The sequence below is a fragment of the Atractosteus spatula genome, chromosome 6, assembly GCF_055471065.1.
Source record: "Atractosteus spatula isolate fAtrSpa1 chromosome 6, fAtrSpa1.hap1, whole genome shotgun sequence".
In the NCBI taxonomy this organism is placed as follows: Eukaryota; Metazoa; Chordata; class Actinopteri; order Semionotiformes; family Lepisosteidae; genus Atractosteus; species Atractosteus spatula.
The window spans coordinates 33,200,227-33,215,467 of NC_142711.1; the positions used below are offsets into that span (position 1 = coordinate 33,200,227).

The 15,241-nt window shown below is 40.4% G+C and overlaps 1 protein-coding gene across 5 annotated transcripts in view; it reads left to right on the forward strand.

Annotated features, from left to right (window-relative positions):
* faim2a (Fas apoptotic inhibitory molecule 2a) overlaps positions 1-15,241 on the forward strand; it is a 38,244-nt gene that overhangs the window by 2,654 nt on the left and 20,349 nt on the right. For 2 of the 5 annotated variants that reach the window (XM_088919790.1, XM_088919792.1), the window contains exons 1-4: positions 8,940-9,136; positions 10,744-10,948; positions 14,026-14,159; positions 14,646-14,710. In XM_088919790.1, the coding sequence (XP_088775916.1) occupies positions 10,792-10,948; positions 14,026-14,159; positions 14,646-14,710 (356 nt within the window). In that variant the 5' untranslated portion in view covers positions 8,940-9,136; positions 10,744-10,791. Of the gene's footprint in view, positions 1-8,939; positions 9,137-10,743; positions 10,949-14,025; positions 14,160-14,645; positions 14,711-15,241 lie in introns of those variants that run through there. The other 3 variants (XM_088919788.1, XM_088919789.1, XM_088919791.1) reach the window with 2 other exon arrangements.

Sequence of the window (15,241 nt, forward strand, 5' to 3'; positions counted from 1 at the left end):
GCAAGAAAGCTGGATAAGATCTTTGTATTAATTAACTTCTAACAGTCAATATAAACTGGATGGGCTAAATTGCCTCCTCTCGATTCTAACCTTTGTTAAGTTGTTGTTATTGCTTTTTCTTATTTCTAAGGTGCAACCAGTCGTTCCTGGAATAATTCCTGGCCTTTGTGATACTAAGTAATTAAAATGACTCATTAACCATCCATTAATTTTCTAACCCCTTTGTCCAATACAGGGTCGCGGGGCAGCTAGAGCCTTTCCTGGCAAGCAGCGGGTGCAAAGCAGGATAGACATTGCCTGTCCATCTCAGGGCAGACTCACACAGTCACACTAGGGCCAGTTTTCCCAGATGTCAGTTAACCCACCAGTATGTTTCTGTACAGTGGGAGGAAACCTGGAGTCCCTGGTGGAAACTCAAGTGATCACAAGGAGAGCGTACAAACTCCACACAGATAGCACCCTATGTCCTGAATTAAACCCAGGGCCCTGGTGCTGTGAAACAGGAATGCTAACTTCTGCACCATTGTGCCATATTAATTAATTGATGTGGGCTTAAGAACACAGGGAAGTTTGACCTAGTTAAAATGTTACCGATCCCAAGGTCTCATTTGGCCATTTCTTGAAGATTGTCATGGAATCAGCTTGAAAAGTGTGGTTGGGAAGTTTGTTCCAGACATTCCATGACTTGTTGTATAAAGATGTCCCTTTTTGTTTTTGACCTGCATGCATTTACCTGTAATTTCCAGTTGTGACCTAGGGCCTTTGTTCTGTTGTGAAGCATGATGTAGTCAATTGGCTTAACCAGTATGCAGTGTAGCAAGGATGTTCTGAAACTTGCCTTCAAGCTTTGATTCCAAGATGGATTCCTCTTCGCAGCGCCCCTCCTGTGTTGATCAGGGAGGCTCTGGAAAGCCTCATCCCATTGCTTTGTTGATTTCTTAGAGATTCTGAACATTTACTTGAATAGGAGAGACAGTGGCCTCCTCCTTTCCCAGAAAAAGAAGACCAAACAAGGAAGGCAGACATGCTTGATGGCGTTTTGTATCATGCTTGTATCCAGGACTAAGTGCAACACACATCATTTTTGGCATAATTTCTTCGCACAAGAACTGTAACTGTACTCGATGCACAGGCTGCCCATCTGCTTGTTGTAAATGTCTAAAAACAGAGCAGTTTGAAAGGTAATTTTTGAGCTGGAGTAACTGAAGTAATGTAAAACTTAAATTCATAGAATTAAGCTGTTAAATCTGTAATACCTGAGCAGGTGAAAAATGTTTGATCCTTCTGAGTGTTCTGTTTATGCAGTGTGTAGCTCTATGTTGGCAAAGTAACATTGAATTCATCTTCAAACATTATGAAGTGTTTTTAAGTGGTGCTGCCAGTTAACTTTTGTGGTGTCCCTGGTTTGAACAAAGAAACTGTGACACTGCAGTGGGTTTAAATATAGACCACGCAGAAATGAAGGATCCTGGGAGAAAGCCAGTGGTGTGTGAAGTTATTCTCTTGTTGTATTTGACACTGGAGTTAGTAATCATGTAAAATAAATCTGCCAGCTCTTATTTATATAAAGCTTTGCACAGTGATATTTCAACAGTATAAGTCAAAGAAGTCAAGGAAGTTAGAGATTTCCATTGCTTAGCAGATTTATCCTTTTCAAATTGTCAACACTGCAGGGTATCATTTACTGTAAGCTAAGATAGGTGCTGCTTTATTTAAGCCTTTTTAGTCTGTGTTGAGAATTGCATTGATAGATAATGTAGAGTTTAAACAGTTTCTATATATGTATACCTCATCCAACTAAATGATGGCCTTTATTTGAACAAAGCTAATGTATTAGCATTGTTTTTACATTGGGGAGTATGGAGATGCAGCTTTAAATGAGGAAATGGTTGCTTATACTTCATAAAAGGCGTCTGTGGAACTGTGACCAATAGTGTGCATTTAATAATATGTTTCGATGTGGTAGTGCATTGTTCAAATAATAACATCACTGTTAACTAACAAATTGTTATTTTTTTTGGAATTAGGTTATATTATAGGTCATGGTGTTTATTTTGTTATTAAGGAATAGTACTAGTCTGATTTATGAATTTATGTTGGTAGATGAATGTATTCATGATTTTAATGTAAATAGGAAATTAAAAGAAAATCGGTGCTACTAAAAATCTTTTTTCAAGAGTGGTACAGCGTTGTTGTACTGAACAAAAAGATAAAGAAATATTCTTGAACTGACATTTCATCCATTGGTTTTAAAGAAATGTAAAACAATGACATTGCTGGGAATCACAATTTCAGCTGAAATGTAATTTTTGAATTGGACTCTGGAGACGTTGATCAATGTGCTGGTCCAAAAACAGTTTCTTTGATTTATTTAGTCATATTTGTTTTGTGCTGTAGTGTCCGATTTCTTTCATGATTCTGACACAGTCTGCTGCGGTTGATCATGTTAATGTCAACATGATAAAATACTCTAAATGTCTTAATAGTAGATAACATTGTTTACTTTTAACCTCTATGTAATAAACAATCACTGTGAATATAGCATTATCCGAATTGATGATGGGCGGCATGGTGATGCAGTGGGGAGCGTTGCTGCCTCACAGAGCTGGGTCCCTGGGTTCAATTCCTGAGGTACTCTCTGTGTGGAGTTCGTACGTTCTCCCTGTGTTTGCATGGGTTTCCCCTGGCTGGTCTGGTTTCCTCTTACAGACATACTTGTAGGTTAATTGATTCTTGGGAAAAGCGGCCCTGGTGTGAGTGTGTGTCTGTGTGTCCACCCTGTGATGGACTGGCATGGGGTCCAGGGTGCACCCTGCCTTGCACCCAATGCTTGCTGGGATAGGCTTTGGCTCCCCACAGCCCTCTATTAGAAACGCAGTTAGAAAATGGATGGGTGGAAGAACTGATGATAGGTACATTATGACTTCTGTAAATTATTCAAGATTCAAACTGATCATCCACCCAGTACCCAGGAAACAATGTGGGTTGTCTGTTTCTAAAGCGCAGTAGCAGGATTAGTAGCAGGATCACATCAGCATCTTGACGATTGAGATTAATGTAATTTCACAACTGGCAACCCACTGAAGCTAAGCAGGTGTGAGCCTGGTCAGTACCTGGATGGGAGACCTCCTGGGGAAAAACTAAGGTTGCTGCTGGAAGAGATGTTAGTGGGGCCAGCAGGGGGCGCTCACTCTGCGGTCCATGTGGGTCCTAATGCCCCAGTATAGTGACGGGGACACTATACTGTAAACAGGCGCCGTCCTTCGGATGAGACGTAAAACCGAGGTCCTGACTCTCTGTGGTCATTAAAAATCCCAGGGCGTTTCTGGAAAAGAGTAGGGGTGTAACCCCGGCGTCCTGGCCAAATTTCCCATTGGCCCTTACCAATCATGGCCTCCTAATAATCCCCCTCTATAAATTGTTTTCATTACTCTGCACCTCCCCATTGATAGCTGATGTGTGGTGAGCGTTCTGGCGCACCATGGCTGCCGTCGCATCATTCAGGTGGATGCTGCACATTGGTGGTGGTGGAAGGGATCCCCATTACCTGTAAAACGCTTTGAGTGAAGTGTCCAGAAAAGTGCTATATAAGTGTAAGCACTTTTGTAAGTATTTTGATTTCTCCTCTTGCCAAATGACCTCTCTCTTTGGTACTGGTGCTTACTGAATGTCTGTTGGATTATTATTTTCAGTGTTAGTAAAGTGCAGTTTTTACTGTTGTTAGGTGACCAGGAGACTCGGCAGGGCAACATGTTAATTGTGAGTGCACCTTTTGCTTAAATTGATAAAGCTTTCATTCTTGACTCGTTGCTGATACCCAAAAAATAAATTTATTATTATTTATTTTACTTATTTTCTCCACCTGGTGTTCCATCACATGGTGTGGAATATGATATGAGCTGTTTGTAATTGTCCATCCTTGCTAAGGACCTTTCCAATGAATGTCGTGGATTACAGGCTGTTAAAGAGATAGTATTATTTTGCAACAGCTCCTATGTACAGGTGGCGGCACAGACAATGTTTATGTCCACATAGATGGTCAGTCTCTCATCAGGTCGTTTAGCCATCTTCATATCTGGCTAGTAATGTATTGCAGGCTGTTACAACTATTCCCTCTTCTTCTCTTAGCACACCTTCTTGATAAGGGTAGAAAGTAGGTTTCCTGCATTCTTAGTCAGCTAGGAAGTTCTAGTAGTGCATTTGTTACATTTCTCCTGTGACTCAGTGTCACCCAGTTCATGGGTGGTGTTACTCTCTGCTGACAGATGGTATTATCTCTCTCAAGATCTCTTAGATACTTTGGGATGATTAAATGGTTTAAAAGGAATAATGTTGTCAAAAACTGGCTTGACTTCTCTTGTTTTTTTTTAAATTTCCCTTTTGTAAGAAATGCGAACATTGTCTTGCCGATCAGATGAGTGATTTTGTCATATCTCAGGTTAAAGCCCCGCTGTTTTGCTTTGATTTTCCTCAGCTCAAAAGCTGACCATATAAACAAGTGCGAAAAGCAACAAATCCCCTGACTGGCAGATGAACCAAGCCGAACAAACCATTGGTAGCTCCTGTAGCCGAAGGTCATAGAAGGAAGATTTCCAGGCAGACTGACAGTGCCTGGAAATCAGTCCAAAGAACTTGACATAATCAGGTGTTCAATATGAAACAATCAGGTTTAAAAAGATCAGATAAATTATATTGCAGTTAAAACACCTTGTATTGACTCTGGGCCCAAATTAGCCTTTAAAGTTGGTATTCTTAGATACACTTTAAATTATTATGAATGATCCTTCTGAAATGAATGATCCTTCTGCTGTACAATTATGTGCTCCTCAGAGACACTTACAGAGAAGGCGACAGCAATAAGATGTTCTTGAATAAGACACATGGGGTCTTTGACGCCAGTGAGAAGTTAAAAAAAATGTGATAAACTTTTCTGTTTTGGAGTAGCTAAATATTTTGACAGATCAAAAATGAACCTCTCTTCTACAATGTCAAGCCCCACCTACAGTATGTAGTCATGTATGTTTGAAAGGGATGACAAAATAGCACTTTTTGAAAAACAAACTGCACAGATAAATAAACCAAATGAAATAAACCAAACAATGACTGTAGGGCAGCGGTTAGGGATCTGGACTGATCACTAGGAAACTGTGGATTCTGTTGTTGTAACTGTGCGCACCTCGTCCCTGTTGGCCCCATTCATTCAGTCGAATGGGTCCATGTACAAATGTGTGTGAGTGTTGCTGGGCTAACCCTGCTATGAACTGGTGTCCCAGAGACGGTGAGCAGGAAGTCATTGGCTCTCAGTCTGCTTAATTGTACAAAATCCACAATATGTTTTAACCTGAAAAAGACTGAATAACGGCTTTTTTAGTGGGATTACTGCATGACATTGTTTCCCTGTTGATACAGTATGACTTCCTCAGTGTGAAGATGTGCTTCTTAGATTCTTTAGAGTAATTGACATAAAAGTCAACATCAAGCAGAGTAGAAAGTGTAATTTTATTTTCTGTTTCAGAGCTGTTAAGGTCATGCAGTCGTCCTTTTTTATAATCGGTGTCTTAAAAACTATGCCTTTGACACGTGTGGCTGTGTAAGGCATGATATGTAAACACACACTAAATCCTAAAATTAGGTCTGTTTATTCAAAGGAGCACAAATATAGATTGGAAAATCACAGAAATTCCAGTGGCTGTTTCAATCAGAAACAGCAGGCAAAGGTAAATCGTTATTGAGCAGGTTTCAGGTGGGAGATATGCGGGTTGCATGTAGTGTTTCTATTAAGTGTTTTTACAGCCTTTTTCACAACACAAAAGCACCTAATCCCGGCTTTTACTGCTTCCCTTGAGTGTCTCGACGACAGCTTTGACATAAGCAGAGCTTGCAGGCCTGCCAGATGACGCAGCCTCACTGTATTTGGGTTGGCCTGGCTCTCCATGCCAGAACAGGAGTGTGAGGTGGAATTGGAGGGGGGCACACCAGGCTCTTCCACAGTATTTGTCTTCGAGCTGTGTGTTCTGGCTGCGGGTGACTAGACAGGGAACTGGCATCTAGGCGTAGCTCTTTGGACAGCAGTGGGGGCGATCTGAGGTGCCTTATTCACTTCATTGTATTAGATGAGACAATAGTGATGTATGAATATAATATGATATCATGTAATTTTGTATAATCTGTGTGATGGACTGGCGTCCCGTCCAGGTTGTATCCTGACTTGTTGGGATAGGCTCAGACTTCCCTACTATCCTGAATTGGATAAATATACAGTTTTGTTAAAGTCCTGAATAATGCTTTTTTTTTTCTTTCAATTGCAAAACAGGAGATTTACTCAACTAACATTTCAGTTATTAGTCCCAGTATAGGTCCTGTCATCGCAGAATACAAGTGCAAGAATATTCTTTCACATATTCCACTTTCTCAAGATCAGTGATCAGATCAGTTATTAATAATTCTATAATGTGTAAATGTGAAACTAGAAACAGGCCCTAATTCTAGTCTTGACAGCAGTCCCCGTGTTTACCATATTAAGCCGTAAAAGCTTCTGTAACCTTTAGATGTTTGTAATAAAGGACTCTTGTGTTATGCTGGGAACCTTAATGGAAGCAGCTCCATGATGGACAAAGAGATTATCCAATTTAAACAAAGGGGCGAAATATAGACTTCTTTAAGCAAGGTGTTTTTGATTTAATAGGCTTCGTGGGAAGCATAAAAAACTATCTTAAAGTTTAATGCTCATAGGGCCATGCAGCTTTTCTTGTTGTGCAGTGTGCTACACTATAGGCTGCTGTTTCCTAAGGTTATTTGAAGGATTTGTGTGTGCTTAGGCTTGTGATGTTTCCCGACATCTGTTTGTGATCCACAATCCACTGGGCAGCATTGAGATTTTGGAATCCCCTTTCATGAAGATCTCTTCAAAGAACTTCATATCTGAACACAACATTCTTATGTCCTGTTTCTACTCTTTGTAGGATATTAGGTTTGAGTTCAGAAACATAAATCCACAGAGGCACAGGAATATACTGACAAACAACAGGTTTACCTGTAGCCACGTATTTGAAAAATAATGTGAAGTTATTCAAGTCTGAGGGGGAAATCGAAAAAAGCAGCCTTTTTTAAGAGCGTCTTTTTGCAAGAAAGCGATTACTGTCATATTGCAGTAATCTGACTTTTCTGATACAGCTGTCACTAGGTAGAGAGCCGCAGGGTCAGTCTTTGCATGCCAAACCCAGTAAGCCAGGCTAACTCCACTAGCCCTAGCGCCACTCTGCCAATAGCGTGGCATGGGTTGGTTAATCCTGGTCACGCTTGGCTGAAGGGAGCCCAGGACTGAGCTGTCAGTGCCTGGACTGTAGGACATGGCTTCGGAATAGCCATCTTCTCTGATTGGCTCATTTGAAATCCCCCCATGACCATCTGCGGCAAGCGAAAATGCATTCCTTCCATAGCATTTGATTTTGTTCCATATCGCAGCTTAAAATGGCAAAAAGTAGTTGTACTTTTGTCTTTGAATAGTTTAAAGAGTTAACATATTGCTTTCAATATCTTAATAATTTCCAGTATACATAGTGCTTGGCCAGGTGATTATGTATAATTAGTATAATTACTGTACTATGCTGCATTCATTGTCTGATCTATGTGTGGTGCTTTTATCCCATTTAAACCGCAGTTTAGTTTGTGGTTTTTCACTTGGATATTAGAATGTCTGTGATTTCCAGGTTTCTACTATACATTTTAGTCCATAATTGCTTAAAGGATCACAGTTCAGCAAACATACAGTAAGTACGGGAAATCATTACATTTCGGGATAGATGACTGACTGGAATGTGTAAGATGGTTACAACTCTGTTGCTCTTTCCAACAATGTCACCTTAAAAAATATGATAACAATAAGAGTTATTAATATTATTAGAGCCCAGATTCCTCTGGTGTTGTATTTCAGTCAGACATGACAGTTATTTCATATTTACAGTAAACAAGTTTGTGTTCGGCAACTTTTTTTTATATCTGAAGGTATAGTAAATTGCACTATTGTTTTACTGTTTAAGTAAATAAATGCAGGTTGTCAGGCAATAAAACAATTGTTGTATAACTTGCACTACCAGTTAACTGAATGAATGCCAGGAGCTAGTAGCAGGTATGCACACCTAGATGCAGCTTTTCTTTCAGAGAAGAGAATCCTCAGAATTTTCTAAAGCTTTTTGATTTATGTTTTATTGTTTTGTAGACAGGTTTCAGTCATTGCTTGAACTTGTATTCCAACTCAAGCTACTGAGCTGACATGCCCAACTAAACTCATCATCTCTTAAGTAACCAGGTGAAAGTTCAATGTTAGTTATGTTTTTAATATTTTACTTTCATTTCTCTATTCTTTTCTTATTCCCTTTTGTGTTATGTATCGTCTCAGATGCTAGGCAAATATGGTTTCTCTACATCCTGCCCAGACTTTGAAAAAACAGAAAGAAAAAAACCCAAGAGAGCACACTATCCTAGCTTATTATTATTTGATATCTATTTTTCACTTAACCAAGATGTTTTAATTTATTGAGACCCAACACTGTTTGTCACAAAAGGATTCTATTTACAATTAAGAAATAGCACGAACAGCAAAAGTTTGAAATTGGTAGAAGCATAAAAATGTGCATCAAAAATACACAGTAGAAAAATGACACTGATCAAGCATAAAGGGTAGAAATCTCTCTATATGTGTCTTCTTAGTAGAAAATACAAATTGAATTTAGGCTGTCTCCAATGTATTTTTAAAATAAAATGTCAGACATTTGTGAAGGGACAACAAGTCCTGTCAGGATGGGAGCTGTGGTCTGAACTGTATTCCCCAGGAAGCTGTGGGCCATGTCCTGCAACACTCAGTCATCACCTGACCAATCGTCTTGTCCCAGCTGGTCAGGTGATGAATTATAAACCAGGAAGCAGACTCTTCCAGTGGTCATTCGGAATCTGCTGGCTGGGGGAGAGGGGCAGAACCACTTTACTGCCCTGCTGGAGTGAGTGAAAGAGCTGAATCAGTGCCTGATCCCAGGAGGTGTTCTTATTTGGGAGAGTCTCTGAGAGTGAGAAAAAAGGAGAGATTTTAATTTTTGAGAAGTGTTTTTTTGAGGAGGTTTCTTGGAGAAAGACTGCGAAGGTGAAGTTTGTAAGCAGCTTATCTTCCTGGTACATACAGTTTATTAAGAGAAGAGAAGAAATGTAGTTAGTAGCTCAAGAAAGAGCTTGGACTTTTGATTTGCTTTATGTTGTGTTGTTTTTAGTGCTGTAAATAAAGAGCACTGGTTATGGACCTTGTGGCTGTGTGTGTGTCTGTTTTCCTAAGAAATGCTAGTAGCTTGCACCCCAATCTCTGGGTGTGTTAAAAAAAATAATTTATTGCTTTCTGATTCACCTGAAAATACCTTTCATATTCCAGAGGACAAGGGACTAGTCACCACTGAGAAATCTACATATTAGGTACAGGAAATTAAAAGGTCACATGAGAACATAGATTAGAAGTTAGATGAATGGTGGTTTCAGTTTTACTTACTCTTAATATGTGTTGTACAGTATATATTGTGATATGGCCGAGACAAAAAATAAAGTCTTATTCCTATTCCAGAGTTCCTATTGTAACCAAATACTGTATATAGGATGCTATATTAACGTGTAAATATCAAATCAGCCCATTTGGCTGTCATTTTCTGTGCTTCAGCTCTTGGCGTTGGTGTATCACCTTATTGCCTTATTGTGTTGCGCTTATCACCGCAGATAAATGTTTATTGTCTAGCAAGCAAGCTGCAAGTTGCCTTTTGTTAATTTAGTTCTGCAGGAAATGGAACACTGATGTTCCTATAGCCGAAGAATTGTATTCCGAGTGACCTTGACTGTGTGTTGTCACTTCAGATCTCCCTCGGGAAATTTTAAGTGAAGTAGCATCTGCGAAGGCAAGGCTAAATTGCTTATTTGTTAAGAAGAATGCGAAAGAACATAACAGTGTTGGCTGCACGTGCAGACGGATTGGAAATAGCAGCAAGTGACTTGGGAAAGGGCAGATGAGGGGAGATGATTTCTAAAGCAAGAATGGGGCCCGGGTTGTTTTTCCAATGCAAGATGGTTATTGTTTATCTGTTTCTCTTTGCCCTGTGTAGTAAAACTGCAGTTAAAAAATGATATTTTATAAATACTGTTTGTTTTTTAAGTGTTTTATAAATATCTTCTAACTTAATTTAAGGTTTACACTATTTGCAGTACAAAGGTGATATTCTTACATTACCTGCTGCTCTTGTTTTCTGATGTTACTTGTGTTGTGACATTGCAACATCAGTTTTTTTAACCCAGCAACAGGATGGGATCATTCACAGCAGATTTAATGCTTCTAAACTCTTTAAGGTATTTATCAGGACCAAAATACTTCAAACTCAGCACTAAGTCTTTTGACTGGTCAGTGTGTATTAGGCCAGAGAGTCACCTTATTATTAGATTTGCTGGCCTCTCGATGAGATCTCTTCAGCCAGAAGAATCTGTACCTGCAGTGGAGGACGACACTTTGTTGTGTAATACCATGCAAAAGAGCTGATGTGTTATAGTGACTCACTTTTCTGGGTGCTCAAGGGAACTTAACTCTCACCTTCTGCCACCAGTGGTTTTCAGCGTGCTGGGATCGGGCACTTGGAGGCACTTGGAGGGGCTTGACTTTACGCCTGTCAGCTAGCGACTGTCCTGCGTTTCAGATGCTGACAGCACTCTTCTCTTCCCCTCCAGCCCGTCAGCCTTCTGCTCATTCCCACAACAGGACTCAACGGCACCACCATGACTCTGCCCGCTGCTCCCCCCAGCTACGCTGAGGCCACAGCCGGGGACAAGGAGCCGGGGTTTGCAGCCCCCCCCTACACCACCCCGCCACCCCCCCTGCCGCCCCCTACTGTGCCCATGCACCCCAGCTGGGCTTATGTGCACCCCAGCCCAAGTGAGTGGCCAGTCCGTTGCTACAAATTGTTTCAGTCAAACTGCTCTCTCATTCTTTACTCTCATATTGTTTTTGATTTTACTCTACGTCAAATTGTTTCAAGATTAGGCTTTGCTGTGCTGTGTTAACCCTTGGGATTTGTCTTTCTATGTATCGCTCACTCTGTGAAAAGTATCTTTCTTATATTTGCCTCTCTTCTTCGAGCCGTGTCTGTTTTCCACTGTAGTACTGGTCACCCATTCTCTGTCCAGCTAAAGCCAGCGTCACACTACAGGACTCGACATGACTTCTAGTCAGAGAGCATGTCAAATGAAGTGTCTGCAGTTGCTGAATCTCGCTGCCTTTTCTGGCCTAGAGGGTGTCAAGTTATATGACTAGGAATGGTGATTAGGTGACTAATTACATGATTTCCTCCTGACTTTTCATTGTGGTTCCAAATCTCATATGGCGTCGCGAAAGTACCACAAGGATGCCTCGTTTTGGCAGCCAGTCAATGTGGAGCACAAGAGGAACACGAAAGTTCAGTAAACGAACAACATGGAGATCAAGCACATAAAACATCTTGAAAAGTATAACATAATTCTTCTTTATAAATATAGACAAAATTAACAAAAATAAAACACCTTTAAAACAAATATTGTAAACAAATGAGTATTGCGCTATAACATGTAATATAATATATCTCACAAGTACACATCTGGCTCACTACCCACCCCTACAACCTGCGACTCGCTACGAGAAAATCAAACCAGTTGTAGGGGCAGTTAGAGCTCTATGAATGAGTTGCTGGGGGTGTCACACTACACAACTGATGGTAACCGGCGCACGCTGCGACTCTCTACAACTCGCTGTGATTTTGTTACGATTATGTAAATGAAGGCTACGACTGAAAATCCTAGAAAAAGTCGTGTAGTGTGACGCCGGCATAACCCTCTACTACAGCCACCCCTTTCTTTCATCTCCACACCCTCCACCCCGATCCCATTCATCTGAACTCAAATTTAGCTGTTTATGATCACTGGAAATTTGAAAAATAACACATCTTGTCCAGGTCCAGTGGCTATCAAAAGTATTCCCCCCCTGGGGTTTTTCACATTTTACTGTGTTACAAAATACAATCATACTGTATGTATGTGGTATTTTTTTGTCATTGTTCAACACAAAATACTCTATAGTGTCAAAGTGAAACAAAATTCTACAGATCCTCCTAAATTAGTTAGAAATATAAAACAGAAAATTAGTGACTGCGTAAGTATTCACCCCCTTTACTACGACACACCTAAATAGGCTCTTGTGCAATCAGATGTCTTTCAAAGTCATATAATTTGTTGAATAGAGTCCAATTAGGGCATTTCACACGAGTGTAGGATAAATATACCTATCTCTAGGCAGCAGTGGTGCTGTACAGACGGACTGAAGAAAAACAAAGTGTTGAGTAACGATATGGCTACAGATATGAATGAGAACTTAAATCTGTTGGTTTTGGAGTTGGGGAGTCGGTATCTGCGTTTGGATGGGAGTAACTGGAAATTATTGAAGAAGGGGTGTAAAGGATCATCACAGATGGATTTTCCTTTACTCAAAACACGTCTATGATAGATGGAGGAGAGGGCAGGAAGATCAACAGCAATGACATCTGACATTTTCACAAGAATGCCCAGATTCAAGGAAGGACCGATAGAACAAAATCACAATGAATCATCGACCTTAAAATACTTAAGTTTTCTTAAGAACAAAACATGCTCTTGCACTTTTTTGAGGATCGGGTCAGTATTGGCTTTGACATTTAGCGTGGAGTCCAGAACAGTCCCCAAGTACTTGTATCGTTCTATTAGTACAGCTCCCAACAAAAAGTAAATCATGAAGACAAAGGAACTTTCAGAGTAAATCTGGAATAGGGTTATTGAAAAACACCAATCAGGGGAAGAGTATAAGAAAATTTCCAAGGCATTACATATCCCCCAAAGCACAGTTAAGTCCATTATAAAGAAATGTAGAAAATACAGCACAACTGTGAAACTGTGAAGAACAGGGTGTCCTCACAAACTGACTACCCAGACGAGAAGGGCACTTGTCAGGGAGGCCACCAAGAGGCCTTTGACAACTCTAAAGGAATTACAGTCTTCCATGGCTGAGATGGGAGAAACTGTGCATACTGGGTGCCATCCAAATTTGGACTTAAGGGGAGAGTGACAAAAAACTAACGACAAATCTCAACTACACTTTTTGAGAAGACACAGTGGACACTCTGAAACCAAGGGGAACAAGATGTTATGGTCCGACAAGAACAAAATTGAGCTTTTTGGCATCTATAGTAGGCGGATTCTTCACTGCATAAGGGCCTGGAAGACTTGTGAAGATAGCAGGAAAAACAGACTTAATGAAGTACAGAGAAATTCTGGAGGAAAACCTGTTGCAATCTGCAAGAGACATGGGACTTGAGAGAAGATTCATCTTCCAGTAGGAAAATGACCCAAAACATAAGCCAAAGTCACACTGGAATCGAAAAAAGTCAGTGTTCTGGAGTGGTCCAGTCAAAACCCAGAGCTCAATCCAATCAAGAATCCATAGCAGCAGTTTAAAATTGCTGTTTACTGACAGTTCCAAACATGTGTCCAAACAGCTGTTAGAAATGTATTTAAGAAGACTGTAGTTTCTGCCAAATATGTCTCTACCAAAAAGTGTCTCAAAGGGGGCGAATACTAATGCATTCAGTTATTTTTCATTTTATATTTATTCTTAATTTAGGTGGATCTGTAGAATTTTGTTTTTACTTTGACATTAAAGAGTGGTTTCTGTCAATCAATAACAAAAACTCCCAGTTATATACACAGCCACTGTAGGTCTGAATGAGTTGAATGGATGGTAGTTTATGGAGGTGTGACTGAAAGGCATTATTTGAATGGTAAATATAATCTTTAAACCGTGTTTTTAAAAGTTTGCAAATACACTCAAGCCCATGTCTGGTTAGGGCGGGTAGAAATGGTGCCTGAAATGTGTGTTCCAACTAGATCCAGTCCACCTGGGTGAGTCGCTTACCAACACTCATTCCTCTGTTTTCTCTCCGTCTCACTCAGGTCCAGGTTACACTAACCCCTATGCCTCGGAGATGTCTTCGCCGTTCTCGGACCCCAGCACCACCGGCAGCTGTGACGGCCTCAGCGGAGATGGCTGGGAGGACAGGAACATCCGCCGCATGTTCATACGCAAGGTAAGACAGAGAGGGAGAGGAGCTGGAGCTGATACAAGGGGAAGAGAGAGAGAGGAAAGAAGAGGAGCTGGTACAGGGCGACAAAGAGAGGAAAAAGGTGGAGAGTGTTTGTGAGAAATGTGGAGACTGGAGATGAACAAGAAATAGAAATGATTGGACGTCTCACTGTAGTTCAATAACTAAAAACGGAAAGTAAAAAGGCTTTCCTCTCCTGTACTATATTTTAGAAAATGTGAAAGTTAGATACTGTTGTGCTAAAGAAAAACCTTAATCCCTAGTCTGTAAAAGAATGTAAAACTGTAGGCAAGGGTCAATTCAAATATATAGAAAGAAGTTTTATTTAATTTCTGTCCTGGAAGCGTGCATTTTCACAACCTGATAGTTTCTTGCTATACTGTATATTGCAGTAAAAACAGCAAGTGTATGGCTGTATTGCAGTGAACACAGTTGTTTCTCTTTGACAGCACTGTTGTCTCTGTTTCACAGGTCTTCACCATTCTGATGGTTCAGCTAATGGTGACATTTGGCATTGTGGCTCTGTTCACTTTCTGGTGAGAAACCCTGACTGTTCCCCCTGGCAGGTCCATTGTCTGTGCACTGTGGCTGATCATCAGGGGGCATAATTCAGTCGTGTGTTTCTGAGGTTACAGTAGTTGTTGCGCAGTGCAGCTTTCATTTAGAAATTAGGTACAGTGCCTTGCGAAAGTATTCGGCCCCCTTGAACTTTTCAACCTTTTGCCACATTTCAGGCTTCAAACATAAAGATATAATTTTTTTATTTTATGTGAAGAATCACCAACAAGTGGGACACAATTGTGAAGTGGAATGAAATCTATTGGATTTTTGAAACTTTTTTAACTAATAAAAAAATGAAAAGTGGGGTGTGCAAAATTATTCGGCCCCTTTACTTTCAGTGCAGCAAACTCACTCCAGAAGTTCAGCGAGGATCTCTGAATGATCCAATGTTGTCCTAAATGACTGATGGTGATAAATAGAATCCACCTGTGTGTAATCAAGTCTCTGTATAAATGCACCTGCTCTGTGAGAGTCTCAAGGTTCTGTTGAAAGCGCAGAGAGCATCA